At 40.9% G+C, this 22,572-nt stretch overlaps 1 protein-coding gene across 5 annotated transcripts in view; it reads left to right on the top strand.

Annotated features, from left to right (window-relative positions):
• Cdk14 (cyclin dependent kinase 14) overlaps positions 1 to 22,572 on the top strand; it is a 617,691-nt gene that overhangs the window by 379,818 nt on the left and 215,301 nt on the right. For all 5 annotated transcript variants that reach the window (XM_057758883.1, XM_057758884.1, XM_057758887.1 and 2 more), the window contains one exon: positions 18,417 to 18,537. In XM_057758883.1, coding sequence (XP_057614866.1) covers positions 18,417 to 18,537 — 121 coding nt within the window. The remainder of the gene's footprint in view (positions 1 to 18,416; positions 18,538 to 22,572) is intronic.

Genomic DNA, 22,572 nt, shown 5'->3' with positions numbered 1-22,572 from the left:
TGACCTAAGACAAGTCATTCAACAAGCTTCACATCTGTAAATTAAAGATATTTCCGTTCCGAGTTACAATATTTTGAAATGTTTCCTAAAATATATTTCTTGTGTTGAGACAACAGCTTAGTAAAGCACGTGCCTCCCAAGTATGAGTAACTGAGTTTGGATCCCCAGAAGCCAGGGAAGATGTTGGGCAAGATGGTGTGCACTTGTATGGAAACAGGCAGCTCTCTGGAGTTCATTGCCTGGTTAGCCTCGTCTATCTGCAGAGGCTCAGGCAAGTGAGAGAATCTATGAGAGATCCTGTCTCAAGCAAAAGAAGGAAGAAATGTGAGGAAAGATACCCAAGGTTGTGCTCTGTCCTCTACCTACATGAACACACATGTGGATGTACACATCTGCACCCATATTCACTCACATACATGCATGGGTATATGCACATGGACATTAACACACACACACACATACAACACATACAACTACACATACAAAATTATCTTTAAACTAAGCTCATTCCATTGCCTATCAGATGTATATGCGTTATACATTGTCTGGTCATTTCCTCAAGCATGCTTTTGCCAACTGCAAAGTACTTCTGCATTGCCTAATGGGGGAAAAATGCAAGAAAGATGAGAAATATAGATTTATTGTGACTGCCAGCTTCATTTGGAATGCAGATTTCTGTATTTTCAGTGACATTTTTCTAGTCCATTTCATGTTGCTATAATAGAATACCCAAACTGTACAATTCATGAAGAACAGACATTTGCTTCTTCATAGTTGTGGGGTTTAGGAAGTCTAAGATCAAGCTCAAGATTGACAGCATGTACTGAGGACCGTGGTGTGAAACAGTAAAGAGGGTGGTGCACACACGTGTGTGTTTGCATGTGTGTGTGTGCATGCCCATATATATGCATATGTGTGTGGGGGGGGTATGTGTTTGTGTTTGTTTCACAGGCAGGAAACTGAACTTATTGCTTTGTCATAAACCTGCCCCTTCAACAATGGTAGCCATTCAGTCTTGTCATATTCTCCTGACCTCGTCCTGTTCTAGTGGCACTTAAATGAACCCTGGCGGTCACCATCTGCTTACTGCCACTCTGTAAAAAGAGAAAGAATGGGAAAGTTTTCGTACTTGCAGAAAGTATTATGTAACTAAACAAGGCATTTCCCTGTCTTTGGTGCTAGGAGTTCAAAGACCTCTGTTGCGGGAGGTCCTTCCGCTCCTCCAGCCAATAGCCGCTGAGATACCAGCCCATTGGGGTGTGGTCTCTCTCTTTAAAAAAGCGGCCACTTCCCTCCTCGCTCTCTCTTTGCTTCCTGCTCCGTTTTCGGCGACTAGACTCCTTCCTGATTGCACAGAGGGCTGTTGTCTGGGACGGTGATCTATAAGTTTTTTTCCCCTTTAAATAAATACCACCCTATTAATCATAATTCCAAACTGGTGTGGGATTGTTTGTGACTTATGCCTTCAGACCTCAGGTATGATAGACAAGCTTTTGTCCCTTGTTGACTGAGTTTTCTGTCCTGCCTGGTTCCCGCATTCATTAAGTCCCAAAGAAAATCACACAGAGGTCTACATTAGTTGTAAACTGATTGGCCCATTAGCTCAGGCTTCTTATAACTTATATTAGCCTATTATTCTAGTATATGTTAGCCACATGGCTCAGTACCTTTTTCAGCTGGGCAGGTCACATCTTCCTTCTTCTGTGTCTGGACAGGACTGCAGAGGGAGCATCCCTCTTTCCAGAATTCTCCTGTTCTCAGTGACCCACCTCTACTTTCTGTCTGGTTGTCCCGCCTATGCTTCCTGCCTGGCTACTGGCCAATTAGCATTTATTTAAAACATAATTGACAGAATATAGACAATTATCTCACACCAGTCCCTGAGCCTTATCACTCAGCCTCTGTAGACAAACAATGAAAAGTTTCTTTTTATACACTAAAAGACAGTGTGTAACCCTTCCTCTATTCCTCCACATTTTTCATTGTAATAAATATTGAGAATAAAATAATACCCAATAAATACTCTAAAAGTCCTTGCTCGTTGTCCTGTAAACAGGTGTATGGGAAAATTTTATTGCTTTTCAGTACCTTCATGTCTTTGATATTTTCATCCATATCCTGACAAAGTGGCAACTATGCTATTGATAACATGGATTCTGATTTTCCCTAACATAGCAAAAGGTTTTTATATATTAGTTTTTATAGCTGTGAATAATATATGTTGTTTCAAACTAGAAGTTATAAAAAGAAGAAAATTTCTGCATGTTATCCCATCCCTAAGATAATCACTAAAATAGCTTTTAGTGTGAGATCACACAATAATGCGTTTTACTTTTAACTTGCCTTTCCATCACTTTTGCAAAATTCCTGAGAAAACCTGTTTGCAATGAGGAAAGGGCCAGGTGTGTTTGTTGGCGCATGCCTGTGATCTCAGCACAGGAGAGGTGATACTCGAGGACCAGAACTTCAGCTCTGTCCTCGTTACTTATTAAGTTCAAAAGAAGTGTGGGGTGTGAGATGAGACCCTGTCTCAAACCAACAGCAATAACAATAACAAAAACAAAATTGAAGGGATGCTTTATTCACTGTGTCTTCTGTCATGGGTGGGTTGGCCCACGGTTCAGTTTGGCGGCCTGTGGCAAGGCAGAATGTCATGATGGGAACTGTGTGGTTAATATAGTCTGCTTCCTCCTTCGTAGCTGTGAATCAGAAAGGAAGGGATCCAAACCCCCTTCAGAGCCACCCACCCTGAGACCTAATTTTCTCTTCCTAGACTCCACCTCGCAATCACTAACACAACAAGTTAGTGTCCATATCCTTGACACATGAACCTTTGGAGGATATTTGTGATCCAAATTTAGCACTAACAAGTGCCGCTGCCTTTAAGGCCAGAGGATGTCTCCATCTGTAGTCATCAAGTACCTATCCCAAATGTTGATCAGAAAGTCATGATGTCAGCAACACGGTAGGAAATGGGAGGAGCATTTTCTTCTAGGAAGTGGCAGCAGTGCTGATCCCGAAGTTCAACAACACTGCATTCCAAGGGAAATACTATGTTGCTCTTTTTAATCTCAATATTGAATGTGCTGCGCAAGTTCTTAAATCGAGCAAGCTATAGCTGGGGAAAGCTCCACAGTCGATATTACTCCTCTTTGAACTCTGTAGTCATTCTCTTAGGTAATGAATGTCTCCGGGATTGTTGAATGGCCATTGCTTTAATTTGCAATGTGTCTAACGCCAAATAATTTGTTTAGGTTCTTCTGAAGGTTCAGCTTTTGTGCCCTCAGATTTGATGTTTCTGTTGTGCTGTTTTTCATGTATCTATATGCACACACAATGTTTTAACACCTATATATATTAAAATTCAGTGACTTCTTAAATTAATGTTAAAACTAACTCTACAACCATTTAATTTTTTAAAGAACAAATCAAGTTTTAGAATGCTTTATTGTCTTAGAAATATCCCCAATCCCTGTTGCATTCCACTAATAAATATGTTATTAATTCAAATTTGTTATGAAGAAGAAAGTTTCTCTATTTGAAAATATCTTAAACTACATTGTGAGTTATCAAACAAAGCTTTCTAAAGAAAGATAAGTGCTGTAAAGGACAAATTATTTGGCCTGACAAGATGTGACTATTTAAAGCATACTTACCAGGTTCAGAAGCAGGGTGTGGCTCAGATGTGAGGTCTCTGTGAGCAGTTCTTTACTGATAGGAAAGCTATCTATGGTAGTACAGGATGAGCTTGTCTTCCCGCTGACAGCTCTCTTAGAACCAGAGCACCGTTTTGGGAACACGCTGGGCCCTCTACACTGAGAACGTGTGATGTTTGCTGACAAGCGAGAAAACAGCCTTGGCAGGTTGATGATTCTATGTTGGAATATCTCAGAGTCTCCCCAGCTGTATTCTTGTGTCCGTTAGCGCTTAGTTATTTAAAACACTTGTCTGGATGTAAAAGTGAATCTTTCATGCCCTGTGTGGTATGAATAGGCATAAAAAATATACTCCCAGCTGTTTCAATAGCTTTACCACTCTCATCATCTTAGAGACGTTCATTGTAATTTCATACGAGTAAATCTCCCTTCTAGGCAGATTTCTATCTGCAAACTTATCTCTGACTATTATGCAGACAAGTGAGTTTTAGAGAGCCGCTTGGTTGTACTGGTAGGGATGTGTGGATCTTTTGGTTTGTTGTTGCTTCTCCCCCCCCCCCCCCCCAGCCATTAACTCACTTCAGAGGGCTCTAGTTCCATTGTCTTGCAAAGGTAGCCTGTCATTTAGAATGAAGAAGAACTATTTGGGGACTGTGGCATAAAGAGAAAAGGCTGAAGTTTCATGGTGGTGGACTCAGAACTGGGTCAGGATTCATTGACTTTTTCTCTTTTTCTATCTAAAACCAGTTATTTTTTTTTTAAAGCAGATAACATGTGCCCACAATGTTAACATGGGAGAACAGTGGAAACTATGTTTCATTCCTCCTCCCATTTTTGTCCATGGTTAGTTGCCTTGTACAATTATTGATTTGTCTTTCATAGACGCTGTGCGCACAGATAAGTACATAGCATGTTCTTATTTTGCATTTTGCCGTTTCCCTTAACAACATATTACTCTTCGTTTCATAATAGTATTTAAAAAATGTACTGGCCTCACTCATATTTTAAGTACATACCATAATTTGTTTAGCTAGTGTTCACCTATACATTAAGATCATTGTAGTCTTCTCCTATGCTGTGATGATCAATGCCCAGACATTTAAGTATTTTTGTTTACAAATGTGTAGACGAGCACCTGAAGTTGCCACTGGTGACTCTTGGGATCTTTGGAAACACAAGCAGTGACTTCTAATCCTTTTTCAACCTGCCAACCACTGTATTACTTCTGTGAAGTTTTCGCGCGCGCGCGTGTGTGTGTGTGTGTGTGTGTTTGTGTGTGTGTGTGTGTCAGGAGGAATGTCCAGATTCAGTCCAGGGCAGCCTCTGTTTGAGAGCTTGTGCTCCCAAAACCAAGGCTTGGGAAAATAGGATGTTTCTGTTTCCCGAGAGCCTGAGGGGTCCACAATCAAATCTCATGGATAACTCCTTCTCTCAGCCACGAGACGGAGATCTCTCCATTGGCCCAGTATTTAAGTGAGAATGCAGCAAATACCCCAGCATCTGCACTCTTGTGACATTTAGACTTAATTGTAACCACCCTCGAGACTCACTGGGCCTGTCCTTTGGAGAGTGGAGACTAGCCATCACTCTGTACCCTTTCCTCAGTTCCCAGGTTTCTGAACACCTCTCTTGGAGAACTTGAGAAAGCATCATTGCTCTTTGCTGAGGCAAACATCTTTCTCCAGGAAACCACCATGCTTCAAAAGCAGCTCTGCCAGAAGCTACCCCCAGTTTACCCTAACCCTTTTCCTCCATGTCAAACAGCGAAATGTAGGTTGCTTTCACAGCTTGCTCCAGAACACTGATGAGGGCTTTATTTTACATTTACGTAACAGAAATTAAGCTAATTTTCTGGGAACAAATCAACAGTTTCAAAGGTAAGTTCAGGTGAAACTGAACAGCTGGAAGCTTTGAAATGAGTGCTTTTATACTTTTGCCGATTTGTGTTGTTTAAAAACAACAAAGCACGGCACTTAGTTAACTATTTGTGAGGCATCTAAGCCAGGCTGGAAGAATCAGGGATGCTGTTAATGCCACCGCTGAGATGTTAGCTTACTGAATAGATTTGAATATTGTAGTTTGCAGCCTGTGAGCTCATAATAGGAACATTGATGCTCTTCTGAACATTTTTTTGACAGACTGGGTGTTACGTAAGCTCTGTTTTTTCTAACGATTTGCTATTATGTTGGAATGCAGAGGGACTAGCCACTAGCAAGAAGAGAGATAATTACAAGAAATGGCCATGACTCCTAGGGCACTTATAATGTGGGTTGGAAGATAAGCCAAGCTTGAATATAGGAACCCAAACAGTTTTAGTTGCTCACTGCTGAGAAAATGAGGGAATACCAATCTTTAAGGAAACATTAATTTCTGAGGTTTTATTTACCTAAGTGTTCCTTTTCTCTGGCATATTGGGCTTCGTCACTTTTCGGTAAATACCGGCTCCCTTCCGTGGCTGCCTGATGCTGCAGGTGGACCTCCATGCCAGTGATCCGAACACGACTTGTGTCCATTTCTTCTCCACTCCCCTCCTTTACATTACTGAGGAGATTCACCTGCCTTGGGAGAGCTTTCTTCAAAAATCCTAATAAAATTATTCTGAAGCTTCCATTTGAATCTTTCTGGATCTTTTATTAATTAGATTCAGAATTCCAGGAGGGGACGCTGGTTTCTCTGGTATCATGTGTCAACCATGAAAAGAGTCCCCCAAATTCCAGGAATACGACAAGGCAAGAGACAGCCTGACTATCAAGCATATACTATAGGCTACTAAACTACCTTGTTCTGTAGGCACTCCCTGCTTCCTATGCATAGCCCAGCTCTGCCACATGCAGCTAAAATCTCTTCAGAGCCTACTGTGCTGCTGTCTGAATGTCTATGGCATCAATAGCTTTTCTAATAAGTCTGTTACCTCAAACAAAAACCTGCCCCAGTGTCCCCCTTGAGCCTTAAAGTACAATCTTTAGTATTTGGGTTTTTACTTTCTTCACATAGGGATCTTGAATATTTATGTGACTAGATTTTAATCAGGCAGGACTTTGACCATCTTGAAAGACTGGAAGAGTCTTTATTTGAAATCTCCATTGTGAAACAGGTGCAGGAGGAGGTGCCTGGGTGAGGGTCCATTGGGTTTGCTTCTCTGACAGCAATGCAGGCCTAAGCTTCTATGAAGGATCCCGTGTTTCAGACACTCCTGCCACATGTGTCAGACCAGCAGTAGGCTCCCTGTGGACCAGATACTGTGACACCACTCAGTCAGAAGTTGCGACTGCAAAGCAAGTGGGAAGTGGTTCCAACTGATCCTAACAGATTTTCTCATAAATGAGGGACTTAGGACATCTTGTGCAATCACTGGGCCTAACTCATTCAGAGAACAGTCCTTGGCAGGGAGGAGATGGAGGGGAGTCTGCAGAGCTCTTAGAGGACTTTTTTTGAATGATTTTCATGGACAAGTTAGGTAGGAGTTTACCAGTTAAATAAGGCTCTGCAGAACAATGAGAGCATGTTGTGCCACTATAGTGGAGAAAAATAGGCAGCTTCATTATTTGCTCAGAATGGACCTAAACACAAAGGCTACAGTAATATCATGGCTTTTATTCCTTAGAATTTACCCTTTTACAGTATGGTCAAAAGACTCACTAAGAGGAATGACTGTGTGAGAGGGTATATTAGTAATAGCATTTGCCAGAGAGCAATGGGTATGCGCTTAGGTCAGCTGCACAATTAAGTGTTTGCAATGCTTCATCTCGTTTAGCCATCATGAATGCAGAATGAATGGGTCAGGTGCAGCGATTGTATCAGGATCCTACAGGGAGATAAAGGACAACTCAAATGGGCAATTGGAGAGCTCAATGGAGTGATGTGTATGAAACTGGGTGGTTAAGGATGGGAAACATTTCCAGACTCACAACAGCACAGGCTTTTCCCTTCTCTGCCATGGGGTTTCAGCAGAAAGTGGTGCTGGAGCCTCGTGAGCACCATGCCTGCCTTCCTGTCTGTCTGGGAAGGCGGCAGGGAGATAAGTAGCGGAACCTTGGCATTCTCCTTCCTCACCTTTTGGTCAGTGTATCTTCCTTGGCCAAACCCAGCTTGAAACCAGGAGACTCTAGTGGAGATCCTTCAGTTCAGCCTGTAGGGAGCATAGGCTCGGGTGCGTGAGGAGGCATACAGGAAGCACGGGGGCAGGGGGGAGATAAGTACCCAAGAGAACTGCCATATGCATTGAATACGATGGCACATCAGAGAAGCCACTAAGCTGTCTTTGACCGCAAATGGCATTTGTAGAAGTGGTATCACGTGACTCAGAGAAACTGTCACACACACCATAACACCGCTTCTTTACCAGTGGAGGAGATGGAGAACGCACCTTGTGGCTGACAGACCACCCGAGAGTTCTTAATGCTCAGAACTGAAGAGTAAGGGGTAGAGTGCTGTGAGCATGGAAGGGGATGGACTGGGGATCGTAATACAGTTGCGACCTCAGCTTCCTTCCTCTTTAAAGAAAGTGAGAGTGTTGAAGAAGACACAGGGCAATTTCCACCCCTTCCAGAAGGAAGGCTGTGGGTTCTTCTCTGCAGTGGGAATGACACCTGTATACTGATGTGGTTTGTAAAATATTCCCCCAATTCTCAATTTTACAGGTTTGAAAATGTGATTTTTTTTTCTACATTAGCAACATCCAATCCTACTTTCAGGATAACCAGGGTCTTCAAAATAAGATAAACCTGCATTTCTCTTAGTAGAGATTTTCTCGTAATTATTTGGAAATTCTGTGTTGAGTTCACTGTTGGGACCCTAATGTGTGATTTGACCACTCTTCAAAAAGTATGATATGAAAAAAGTAAAACTTGTGGATCTCTGTGAATTGAAGGCCAGCCGGCTCTACAAAGAGAGTTCCAGGACAGGCAGTGCTATTAGAAAGGTTGGGGAACACCAATAAAATAAAAAAGTATTATACTCATTCAATTGGACAGACTTTCCTTCCTTAAGTTGCCTCAATAATTGACTTATAAGTTTGCAAGTAGTTTAGATGGTGTTGTAAAAAAAATTCTTAGTTTGTTTAAATATTATTGGCTATTTACATCTCATATAGCATTTATGAAATTTGGTGACAGCATGTCAAAGATCGCCTGTTTCCCACATAATTTATTACATGTTCTTTTGATTAGCACTTACCCCCGGGCAGAGTCTGCAGATAATCCTGTAAGATAAACAGCGCCCACTGTCCTCCGTGGAAGGATTCAAGGTCTTGGGACATTGCTTAGTATGGTGTGAGGCCCTCGGGTCATCTAACTCCTAGTAGGGATTTATGTGAACGTGTGTGTATGTGTGTGTGTGTGTGTGCGTGTGTGTGCGTGCGTGCGCGCGTGCAGTTTCTAGCTAATTATCTTCAAAGCCTTCACAGCCATGGAACAATCCAGCAGACAAAGCAGTAAGAACTGTGCACATCTGGCAGCCTACCTTGAAGGTTCCTGAGCATTTCCCAAGAGAAATTGCTTGTTCGATTTCTTGAGTGTGTTCTGTGATTGTTCTGCAGCTCTCTAGGGAATTCAGTCATTTGTTCTAGTCTGGTCAGATTTGGGATGTGTGTATGTGTGTGTGTGTGCGCGCGCACACGTGTTTACACATGTGCAGGTAGCTGGGTGATTTCTCCTTCTTCCTGAGTGAGGTAACCCAGACCCAGAAAGATGAACATTACTCTCTCTTAAGTGGATACTAGCTGTTAAGAATGAATAATGAGCCTATTGTCCAGGAACCTAGAGAAGCTAAGTAACAATGTGTATCCTGAGAGAGACATATGTCCCCCTTGGAAGGGGCAATAGACAAGATAAGAGCAAGGAAAGAGATATTTTGATTGAAGGAGCCATTATAGGGTCAGCAAGATACCTGACACTAGAGAAATTCCTAGGAATCCATAGGGATGACCTTATCTAAGACTCTAAGGAATAGTGGAGAGAGTGCCCCTACTGGGTCCCCCTGTAGTCAGACTGATGTCTTAAATGTCACTATAGAACCTTAATCCAGCAATTGATGGAGACAGAGGCAGAGACCCGCAAGGAAGCACTGGGCTGAGCTCCCAAAGTCCAGTTGAAGAGTGGGAGGAGTGAGAATATGAGCAAAGAGGTCAAGACCATGAAGGGTTCACCCACTGGAACAATTTACCTGAGCTAATTGGAGCTCACCGACTGCAGCTGGACTGGGAAGAATGCAGCATAGGATCAAGCTATTCCCTCTGAATGTGGTTGACAGTTGTATGACCGGGGCAGACTGCAGGGCCACTGACAGTGCCACCAGGATTTGTCTTCGTTGTTTGGACTGGCTTTTTGGAACCTATTCTCTTTGGATGGATACCTTGCTCAGCCTGGATATAGTGGTGAGGGTCTTGGTCCTTTCTTGGAGCAATATGCCTTGCCTACTCTGTGGAGTGGGTTGGGAGAAAGTGGAGGAAATGGGAGGAGAAGATTGAAAGGAAAATGGGATTGGATATAAAACGAAAGAAGATAGTTTGTTTTCCTTTTTAAAAAAATAAAATAAAAAAGAAGGAACAGGAACAAAAAATATATATTTTCTCTGTTTTGCCATGTGATGCTCTTTGGTCTGTTGGGATACACCGTAGAAAGCCCTTACCAGATGCCTAACCAATTTTAGCATTGTACTCTTTTTTTTTAATTCCACTCTAATTAAAAATATTACATCTGGACCAGTTTTCCCTCCATCCCCTCCCCCTCAGTCTCTCCACTAGCCTCCCCCTCTTTTGCTCTCCTTCAGATCTACCCCCTCTGCCTCCCTTCATAAAAGAGCAGGTCTCCCAGGAGCACTCACCACCAGGGCAGAACAAGCTACAATAAATAAGACTAGGCACGTATCCTAACAAGCTACAATAAGATCTGGCACATACCATAATGGCTACACTAAGACCAGGCACATGCCGTAACAAACTGCAATAAGACCAGGCACACGCCATAACAAGCTACAATAAGAACCAGGCACACGCCATAACAAGCTACAATAAGAACCAGGCACACGCCATAACAAGCTACAATAAAACCAGGCACATACCGTATCAAGCTACAATAATAACCAAGCACATGCCATAACAAGCTATAATAAATGAGACCAGGTACATACCATAATAATCTACGGTCAGACCAGGCACATGCCGTAACAGCTACACGAAGACCGGGCACATGCCATCCCATCAAAGATGGATGACACAATCCAACAGGAGTTGGAAGATCCTGCAAGTAGGCAGAAGAGCCAGAGACAGTCGCTACTTGCAGTGCAAGTAACCCCATAAGCACACCAAGCTTTTCAGCCATAACATAATTGCAGAGGAACTAGGTCAAACCCCTACAGGCTCCTGATTGTCTGTGAGCTCTGATGAGTTCTGCTCAGTTGATTCTGTGGAACATAATCTTGTGGCACTCCTGACTCCTCTGATTTCTCCAGTCCTTCCTCACCCTCCTCCGTAGGCTTCCCCAAGTTCCACCTAATGTTGGGCTGTGGGACTCTGCATCATTCTTGGGAATTTCTCAGCCATCACACCTCTATTCTTTCTAAATTATTAAGTCACAGATATGTTGTTCTCATACCAGAAGACAAGAACATTGTTTTCCTCTGCTTTCAACACAAAGCACTTTAGGAAATAAGTAAAATTTTTTTCATAAATTTGCCTTAATTTTTAAATTCTTTTGAAAGCTAAAAATGAATGCATTAATAAGTAAGGACATATAACATTTCACGTGAGTTAAATGGATAAGTAGATAGATAGATAGATAGATAGATAGATAGATAAAAAAAGATTGATAGATGATAGATAATAGATAGATAATAGATGGGAAGATAGATCAATCGATAGATCGATCAATCGATAGATAGATGATAGGTAGATAGATAGAAAGATATATAGGTAGATGATAGGTAGATAGGTAGGTAGAAAGATAGCTAGCTAGCTAGCTAGATGATAAGTAGATAGGTAGATAAAAGATAGATAGTAAATTGTCATTTCTTTTGTGTGCAAATCATGCCTTTAGCACAAAATTATACTTTCTTTAGCCTTATAGTTACAATTATTTCAATGAGTATCTTAAAATTTTCCCCTTCTATTAAACATAGATAATCTTCTCATACAATATATCCTGATTGCAGTTTCCCCTCCCTATACTCCTAGTTTCTTCCACATTTTTTATATGAAGCTGAGAATTGTCTTTTCAAAATCTTTGAAGAATTGTGTTGGAATTTTGATACTGATTGCATTAAATCCATAGATTGCTTTTGGCAAGATGATGACTTTTTACTGTGTTAATCCCATGAGCATAGGCGATCATTCCATCATCTGATATTTTTCAATTTATTTCTTCAAAGTTTTTTTTTTATTTTTTTTTATTTTTGAGACAGGGTTTCTCTGTAGCTTTTTGGTTCCTGTCCTGGAACTAGCTCTTGTACACCAGGCTGGCCTCGAACTCACAGAGATCCACCTACCTCTGCCTCCCGAGTGCTGGGATTAAAGGCGTGCGCCACCACCGCCCGGCTTCAAAGTTTTATTATACAAATCTTTCACTTGTTTCGTTAGCGTTACCCCGAAGTATTTGATTTTATTTGGGGCTACTGTAAAAGGTGGTGTAGTTTCCCTGATATTTTTCTCAATTTATATATAGGAGGCTTCTGATTTTTGTGAGTTAATTTTGCAACCAGCTACTTGGTTGAAAGTGCTTTATCAGTTGTACAAGTTGCCTGGTAGAGATTTGGTCACTTTTGTATACTGTCATATCTTCTTCAAGGAAAGACTGTTTGACTTCTTCCTTTCTGGTTTGTATTCCACCCCTCCATTTTACCTTATAGCTGTAACTGTTTCCATCAGTATCTCTAAAGTGTGTATGTGAGTGTGTGTGCATGTGCACTAGATACTGCACGTGGGGTCGGGAGACAACTTGCTGGGGTGCTCTTTTCCTTTCACCATGTGGTTTCTGGGAATCGAACTCAGGTTGTCAGTCTTGTAATCAAGTTCTCTTAGCAGTTAAGCAGTTTCCCTCTTATTGATAAGTATCTTTTGTTCAGTATAGTCATGCATTTTCAATGACGTTCTAGGTAACATTATTAATTAATACTCTTTATGAATCAATGCTTTGAAAGTTGAGTACTATGTCGTGATTTAAAACTTAGATTTTCTATGACAAACTTTGTGGTTTTCGCATTTAATTTAAAAATTACAATGAGTACAAATCAAATAAGATGGTAGGGTTCTATCTAGCATTCATGAGGCCCTGGGTTTGATCCACAACATCCAGTAAACCAGTTCCACATATGTAGGTAGCTTCAGCACTCAAGAGATGGATCCCATCAGATCAGATATTTAAGGTCAGCCTCAGCTACATAGCAAATTCATGTCCAGGCTAAAATCTTGTCTTAAAAAATAGCACTAATAAAAGTTGGTGAGAAGCCAGTATGGACATGGCAATCCATCAGAACTGCCAATTTGCTCAGATCAGTGCATTCATTTGCTGTGTGGTGCTGTCATCTGGAATTAAAATAATACATCAAGTTTCACGAACTGAGAAAGAGAAACTAGAAGCATAAGACAGTGAGCTGTGAAATGGTGGCCTATTAACACATGCCCCATTGGAGATGCCTCTGCACCCTCTGCTCCTGCAGATGGGCCAGGATCCATGATGCAGAACTGCCCAGGTGGAAGCTTTGGAGGAACTAGGGTGTGTATGATTTTTATATATCTAGTGAAGAATTTTTTAAGATTACATCTGTAAGATTGCTGAATTTGATTACTTGTTGAGCACAAAAATTAACATAGTCTGTCGCAGGTATCAGCAGACCTTTCTTACTCGTGTGTCAGATTCTAAATAAAGTTGTTTTCTGGATCACAGAGCATCTGTCAGCTACTCTACTCAGTAAAAATGCACCCATTGTCACATCTGAATGACCGGATGTAGATGCTTTCCAAAAGAATTTATTTAGAATGATGGATGCCCATCGATTAGTTCAATTTATGGTCCACAGATTTCAGACCACTCATTTAAAAAAATAAAAAACAAGCAAAATCCAAACAAACAAACAAAACGAAAGGCTAGCGAGCCCTAGGAATTTGAGCAAATCTAACTACCTGGGCAGTTCTGGAATCAACATCAGGCAGTTTGCTTTGCCATGTCAGCAGAAGCTTCATTTAATACACAGACTAATCCACAACAATGAGCTTGTCAAGTGGTATTTAGCCCAATTATTCTAAGTAGCCTTACTATATCTATTCATTTCATTTCAATTAATATCTCTCAGAGAAACATGTAAGAAATTATAAGTCCTGTATTAAAACTCAATGATATGAACATTTTCTGTTTTCTTTGGAAAGTGTCTTAGTTTGCTTTCTGTAGCTGTGGTAAAATACCATGAGCAAACTAACTGCAGGAGGAAGGGCTTTATTTCATCATACAGCTCCAGGGAACAATCTGTTACTGAAGGAAGCCCAGGCAAGAAGCCAAGCAGAGATCTGGAGTTAGGACCCACAGCCGAGACCATGGAGGAAGACTGCTTATTGACTGGGTCCCCATGACTTGCTCAACCTACTTTCTTACACTATCTAGGGCCTCTTGTCCAGAGGTGCTCTTCACTTAATCCATTACTAGGTGAAAGCTCTCAGGAACCAACCTCTTCCTAAAAGCCTTGCCTCTAAGCATTCCACACCCAGTGTTCAGTGCATGAATTTCCACACTAGAGGATACTGCTTTAAATGTATGGCGTATTCAAAACCAGTATGAGACAAATATGATAAGGTCTCAGAGGGACATCTTGTCATTTCTGGCTAACTATTCTGTAAGAGAGAAGTAAAGGAGGAAAATTAAATAAAGAAAATGATCTGCAGGGTGTAACTCCCTAGGGAGAACAATTAAGATAAGAGGAGAATATCCATTGTTTGGTGGTGAAGGTCTCTTTTGTCTTGAAAAATGCAGAGAACATAGTTCTGAGATTTCTTCTTTTTCCTTGCTAGAGGGCAGGAGCAAACTCAAGGTGGCAGCAGATATCACCTGTGAGCTGCCTATGTTGTAGACAGGGAAAGGAATTCTTCATTGGAAAATTGTTAGCTACAAAACTTCTTTGCGTCTGAAGTCTAAGATTCTATTCAGGAATGGTGGTAGCCCCACTCTGAACTGTAGCAGTGTTCTTAATAGCAGGACATCCCCTTTCCTCTCAGGTCTGCCCTACTTAGAAGTGGCAACATTAACACCATATCCATCCGTTGGTTATGGGAGCTCGGGGGAGCTGGCGGCACCAGTTTGGTGTGCCACACTGCAGACAAGCTGTCCTCATCTGGTGTGCGTCTCGCCTTTCCTAAAGACGTTCAGCTCAGACTAAACATTAATAAAAGAAGTTTTGATAATCACCCATGAATTTCATGGTTTTTTTTGAAGGTAGTGTAGCTCTCTTCCTGTAGTGTAACCATAGCAACTGACAGGGACCAGAGAGAGAAAGCTTTCACGCATGCTGTGCTAATTAATCCTGCCCTACAGTTTTCCTTTAGCTGGAAGATGCACTTTCATAAATTTTGCATGAGTAAGCAGGTTTTGATTTGTGAACTTTACAAAAACATGGTGTTGTCTTTACCAAAAAGTTGGGGGAAATGCACTAGAAAATCATATTTCAAGGTATTCTTGTAAAAAAAAAATGAGCCATTGTTGAAGTAATTCGGTCTTTTCTGAGAAACCATAGGCTTCACTTTTCTTATGGAATGAATGTGAATATCCTTAGAGTAAGTACCTTTTGTTCATTGATGTGTGTACACCTTCAGAAATAACAGCTTCCAACTGACTATGTCACCCCAAGTGAGGTGACAAGAAAACTCACTGTAGAGAGGCGAAGAAAGCATTCATCTGGATTACAGCCCATTATTGTCTATATGACATCTCTGTGTGCAAACACTCTTAAAAAAAGCCCTTTTTCGTGACTTGGAAAACTCATTCTCATTGGGAACATTGCAGCCCAGCTAAATGAAGTTGTGGCTGTCCTTGACCTGAGTATGTCAGACAGGAGAAGATAATGTGGACTGGGAACTTCCCTTTGTGTCTTCTCCAAATCCTTAACTAATTTAACAACTCGCACTTGGTCTGCAATCACATACCGTAGTTGGGCTTTCATTGTATTCAGGGAATTCTGAGGTTTCGTATTTTTTCTCATCTTAGACTGTCATTTTCTATTTAATAACCGGCCTGACTGGATGAACCGTCAAACACAATCTCACCTTTTTCCATCTGCCCGTCTCTGTTTGAGCTGTCTGACAATAAGGCCTCAGGAAAAGCAAGAAGCTCCAGCTTGGATGGTCTGGCTCCCATTTGACTTGACAGCCACATATGGGATGCGTCAGAACCTATTTTCAGAGCCGTCCTTAGCTCTTTGGTTTCTATGTGAAAATGTTGTCGTTTGAAGGGATTGCCGATCCCTGCAGACACTTTCCCAGCCTTACTGTCATATTAATAGTACAGTTTTGTCTGAATCGAGGCAGGTTAAACCTTGCAAAGTAGAGAATGTGCTACATGGAATCTGCTTGGACAGAGCTCTATTTATGTCCAAGATATTAGGTGTAGTAAGTTAATATTTTTGTATATTTCTTATAGCTGTACATTTTTTATGGGATATATAAGAACGTTAGCCAATTCCGTATGCATCACTTTATTGTAACAACTACACTGTAGAACAATGGATTATAATGATAATTGAATTATCAACTTTTTTCTTACCCTATTAATTATAAGTTTACAAATAACCCAGAAAATTAACAGCTATGGTTAAAAAACAGGAAGAAGTGATATTCCTAAACATCTCTGATAATTTTAAAATATCATTGAAATGAACATGTTTAAAAGAGGTTCACAGCAAAAGCCTTGTATTGTACTTCAAGGATAATACCGATAAACAATCCTTTATATGTGTGGTGTTGATTTGTCGTATAGCTGTGAAAAACTGCCAGAAGTGTTCAGTTTAAATGAAGTTATGGTGTTTGTTTTCTCATAGTCTCAGAAGTTTCAGCCAGGAATGGGCTGGCCCTGTTGTATTTGGATCTATGGTGAGGCAGAACAACACAGGAAAAAGCCCATGTGGAACGAAGATGCTCACTTTGTAGGAGCTAAGGGAGAAAGACTGTCACCCTGATGTCCCCCTCATGACCCAGTGAACCAACTTCCTCCTGCTAGTCCCCTGGATAATCCATCGACTCTCAGTACCACTTTGGGCCACTGAACTGTTCTCTAAAAATTGGATCATGAGGGGACATTCAGATCTAAAATATTGCACTGATCAGTAATGGCATGGCCAGATAGTGATCTACCGTGACTTGTTTGGCTTTCAGAAACAACCTTGTGAGATGTGTGACCTTTAAAGAAGTTGAAGGGCGGGGGAGATGACTCAGTGGTTTAGAATACTTACTGCTCCTGCAGAAGGCCTGACTTCAGTTCTCAGCACCCAACTCAAGCAGGGAATTCAGTGCCCTCTTCTGGCCTTCACGGGCACCCACCTATGTGTCTAAATATTATGTGCATGTATGTACTTATGTGTACATGTACACACACAAAGTAAAATCTTTTTGCAAAGGGGATTAGGCTGGGGATATAGCTTGTTGGTAGTATGCCTCCTTAACATACTGGGGAGTGTGATCAATCCTTAGCATTGCAAATAAACATTATTTTAAAAAAGAACTAGTCATTACATAAAACCTAGGGGAAATCACTCAAAAAAACTTTATTAAATTATGAAAGGAGCAGGACCAGAGAAACGGCTCAGCAGGTAAGAGCATGTTCTAACTTACTGCTTTGCGGAGGACCATTGGTTCACTTCTAGTAACTACACCAGGCAGCTCACAGACTCTTGGAAGTCCTGCTCCAGGAGCTCTGACACCCTCTTCTGGCCTCTGTGGGCTCCCATACTTATGTGCATATACCACCATACCCATCAAATTCAGAGTAAAACAAATCTTTCCAAAAATGGATAGTCACATATTCCAAAGGTAAAACCATGGAGGAATACATGAATACGTGTTTTGTTTTGCAGCCTTGTGTCTGTGTATGAGTTTTTTTGGTCGTTAGGTCAAATTGTCTTTAAGGTAATATTGCCATTCTTTCCCATTGTGGTTTGATATCAACTTTCATCACCTGTATGTTCCAATTTGATCATTGCTTTATAATTGTGTAGCTCATTGGTTTCAGGTAAACCTCCTGAGTGTGTATCCACTTGTGAGTCTTTGGAAAACACTCACACCGTAAAAACTTTTTGGGCAACTCTTTGAGAAAAGTATTGCAGTTTCTTCTTACAGATTAAATACACAGGTAAAATTGATACTACTGGTCCTTTGTATAGCTGGGAGACTTTGGGTTTCTTAATATATCCTTTTTTGCAAGTTTTTTTTTTTTAACCAAAAAACCCTTACTGATACAACTTACATATTTGAGACTCTCAGAACTAAAGTTCTGCAAACAGATGCAGTAACCAGGAGATTCTGAGGTTGTTCTGATTTTGTCTAGTGTTATTTGATCGGAGCCCTAGCACAGATGCTTTATTTTCAATATGCATTATTTCATGGTTATTAACATGATAAAAACATAAAAAAACTGCATATATTCCCCTCAAATCTTGTGTTAATCTTGACATTACATTCATGAATGTGAATTACAGCAGTGTCGTTTAACCTTTTAAAATGGAACATTTCAATTTAAAACACATGTTCTTTTCATGCCCATCTAACCTCTTTATGTTTCCTGTAACCTACAGGTCTTGCAAGAGCAAAATCCGTCCCTAGCCACACATATTCCAATGAAGTGGTGACCTTGTGGTACAGACCTCCAGATGTTCTCCTGGGCTCTACAGAATATTCCACCTGCCTTGACATGTGGTAAGAAATGAACACTTTATCTGATCTGTGTGCCATGCTTGGTCTGGGCCAAACCTAGACAAACATCAACCGTTTGGAGGAGGAGCGGTGATGCAAGAGTGAGTGTAGCCTGTGTGTGGCAGGGCTGTTGCCGAGGAGGAGCAGTGATGCAGGAGTGTAGCCTGTGTGTGGAAGGGCTGTTGCCGAGGAGGAGCAGTGATGCAGGAGTGTAGCCTGTGTGTGGAAGGGCTATTGCCGCTTTCAAGCCTGGTTGGGAATGGCACTCAGAGACTGCTCCATGTGGAACCTTCTAAGGGTTCTTGATGGACAAGGTCAGAGTATTGTTGTTTTTTTTTGTTTGTTTGTTTGTTTTTTCTGTCAGTACTTTAAGTTTCACTGTAAGGTCGTAATTTATTGTTTTATTTTATAATGAGGAAGTGTGTATCTCCAAAGAGCAGTAGACTAAGAAGTAACAGGGAATGAATTTATATTGACTACATAGCTCCGGTAGTTGGTTTGACTGAACGCTATTGATAACAGTTGCCCAAAATAAAATGCCTTGGGTTTTTAAAGTCTTTTTAGTGGATAAGAATGATCCAAAATATTTGCTAATACTGGCAAACTACCCTGCATTGCTAATTATGTAAGGTTTAAGTGTCATAATCATCGAAGGGAATAAATTTCTTTCTTAACACTCTGGAAGAGTCACACATGGCCATTGAGCATGGCTTTTCCTTTTCTAGATTCATGATTGCGTTTGAAGTGAAATAATTCTTGAAGCTTGTGGCTGATTTACGAAAGAGTCATCATTCTGGAATGAATATGCCCCCGTATTTATGCTACAACTGATCATATAATGTTTATGGCTTCAGTAAAACTTCAGCATGTGTTATTTATCTTCCTCTTGTGTAGTTACTTCATGCCTCTACCCCCCCCCCCCGAGCAATCTTGGCTTTTAAGAATTAGGTACTTTCTTAATGTATGTTTAAGATACTCCTAACTGTGGGGTTTGGTATTCTGTGGAGCCACTTACGTCATCTGCAGAATCTTGTGTACACGTAACTAACATTGTAGGTCTAGATATGTAGCTTTCAATAAAACTAAGAATCTAGGCCACCAAACACCCGAAGATTTGTTCTCATAAGTTGGATACTTTAAAATAAATCTGAGCACATTTTAATGATTCTGAAATCCCAAGAATAAATATCACCATCTATTGCTGAGTGGCTGAGTTAATCATTTTTTTTATCACACTTCCTGGCCTTGACTTTTTAATGATTATTTACTCTTTCTGTAGTTAATATTGTCCCCTAAGGATAGGCCTATTTGGGGGTAACATAGATACTTAGATCCTTAATTATAATGGGGGAAATTTAGAGATAGAGGCCAGAGCACACACCAGGGTACCACTTAGTTGCCCTCTTAATCACTTACTACTTTTTGCTGTTATTTGAGTGTTGGCTATGCAGGTAATAATTATAACATAGTCTTGAGACATAAAGTATTTTTCTGTTTATTTTTACATATGGAAATTCTTAGTTGTCTTTCAGTGAGTTCAGCTAAGCTCTCTGCTAATAAAATGTCTTTTAGAACATTTGTGGTGTGAAGCCAGTTTTGTCTTAGTTGCTTCATTTAGTCAATATTACATCGTCCTACTAAGTTTAGCACCGTGGCATAGGCATGTAACCCAGGACAGAAAATAAGCCCTGGAGCTCAACTTAGTCAAATTCAGGAAGAGAGCTTGTCTCAAAAATGAAGGTGGACAGCAAGGACACCATTGACCTTGCTGTGAATACATGTACCTGCAGTCACGTATACACACACTCACACATATGTACAGCACACAAACAGAATGATGTCTAAGTGGTTGGAGTTATTGCTTAGTTGGAGGACCTCAGTTCAGTCCCCCAAACCAATGGACAATTGTGAACATGCTGAGCAGGCAGATCCCTGAGCCTCACCGTCCAGACTGCTTAGTTTACCTGGAGAGCTCTTAGCCAGTCAGAGAACTGCCCTCCTCTGCACAGGTAGAGAGCTTCCTGAGAAACAACACTCAAAGCTGACCTCTGGCCTCCATATGCATACTCACACACACATATATACGCATGTGCACACACACACACACACACTCAGGGTGCTGTTAATAGTTCCGAGTACAGGATGGGCTCTGGCTTTCTCGTATGTTTGTTTCTGGCACACACTGTTTACTAATCTGCCCTGCTTTGTCCCTCTCCCTGCATGTGAGAGATGGTCGGGCACTTGCTGCCAATTTACTTTGAACAGAGGCATGATAGAAGCATATGAAGAAGCCTGCTATTTAAGAAGGGGAAATCAGATAGAAAATAGGGGACCCCAAATGCCCCCTTGTCCCCATGCCAGTGTTCCTCATTGCCAGACACAAATAGCAAGTGTGTTAGGATTGAGCTTCCCGTGCTTGTTTTCAGTTCACTTCCAAGCTCTACAATCTAAGATGTCTATGCCATGCCTGTCATTCTGAATCTGATTTCATTCCAAGCAATTTTCTAAAAGCTGCTCTGCTATTTTGTAATCAAGTAAAAATGTATGTGTCTTTCCCATGAGGGGGACATTCACAGGGAGCTGATTTTTGCATAATCAATGACATCGATGCAGGTTATTCAGACACCTGGAAATGGGATTGTAATTGAGTCATGGCTCAGCTGCACCTAAAAGAAATACAAATATTAACCCAAGGACAGCAGTAGGGAGGCAGGTGGCAGGAGTTTCAGGCTATTTTTACAGTTCATTTACTGTCCTGGGGCTGGAGTAACTAAGAACTGATGATCCCTACACAGCGTTCAATAGCCACAGGCACTAAAGATATTAATGAAGACACATATGCAATAACAGTGTCAGCATGTGATGGAAATCAGAGCTGGCACCGCTAGGAGCCTCTCCTGTGTGTCGCCAGCACCATGGTGATGTGTGAATGCAAAGAACAAGTTAAGAGCGCATCACGGTAGTTTTGGTACCTTTGTTTCCTTTCATGAATGAAGATCTAAGCAGCAAAATCGAATTGAACGTTGCCTCTTATAAAGCATCTGTTCATGCTTGGATTGCGTAGTGCCTTGAACGTCAGAGCATTTAAAAGCTTTGCTAAGCTTCTAAACCAGAGAGACTCATGGGTTCTGAGGAACACAGGAAGGGAGCATGGACGTGAGGGCAGCATATCTGTGTAACTCTTGGCTGACTAGAGAGCACGGCTCTGTCTGCAGAGCTGGGATTTTAAATAAGCTCATTTCCTCTCTGTATGCTCTCACCTGCCTTTGCAGCTGCTCGGGTTCTCTAAAGCAGAACATTGTTGGGGATTATTTTACCAGATAATTTTTAATATCAGGTAGCTAAATTATCTGTTGTTAATAAATGATTATCTCCTCAAAGGCTTTGTGCTTTAGAGGGGGCCCGGGGTATCAACGGCAGCACCCCCAACACAGTGTGCAAAGAATGATGGTTTGTCAAGCGCTTCCTATCATCATCTTTTTAAAGCTAATTAACATATTAACTATGCTTGTCAAAATGAGCAGATCATTTATAAATAAGCCTGTCAACCATAATGAGATTGCATATTAAATCACCCTGTCTCTATTACATCTCTGATTTAAGATTAAAATTAATTTATTTAACATTATAGCAGCTGGGTGGTTAGGGAAAAAGTCTGTGCTAGTCATAATATATAGGAAAATGTCTGCATCAAAATTGATCTTTAATATATGAGAAAGAATATTGCCTAATCATTAAGTATCATAAAGCCATTTGGTATTGCTTCATATTACATATCTTAATGGCCATACATGTTGGCATTATCCAGTGTTCTGTTATCATCTTTACTGATCTTTTTGTCTTGAATCAAAGCAATTTATGCAATGAAATTTCTTAAGACTCAGGTTTACTTACTGTTGTTTTAAGAGAAAGAATCATAGATGAATCTTCCTACACCCGTTACACTGGGCATAAATTTATTCTGTGTAAGGTCTATGTTAATGTGAAAGCTTGAATGATAATAATAGTAACAGCAGATACTTTTACTGACAATATACT

The sequence above is a fragment of the Chionomys nivalis genome, chromosome 26 (genome assembly GCF_950005125.1).
Source record: "Chionomys nivalis chromosome 26, mChiNiv1.1, whole genome shotgun sequence".
NCBI lineage: Eukaryota > Metazoa > Chordata > Mammalia > Rodentia > Cricetidae > Chionomys > Chionomys nivalis.
The sequence above is the reverse complement of the archived record's forward strand: the minus strand, read 5'-3'. Positions and strand labels throughout refer to the sequence as shown.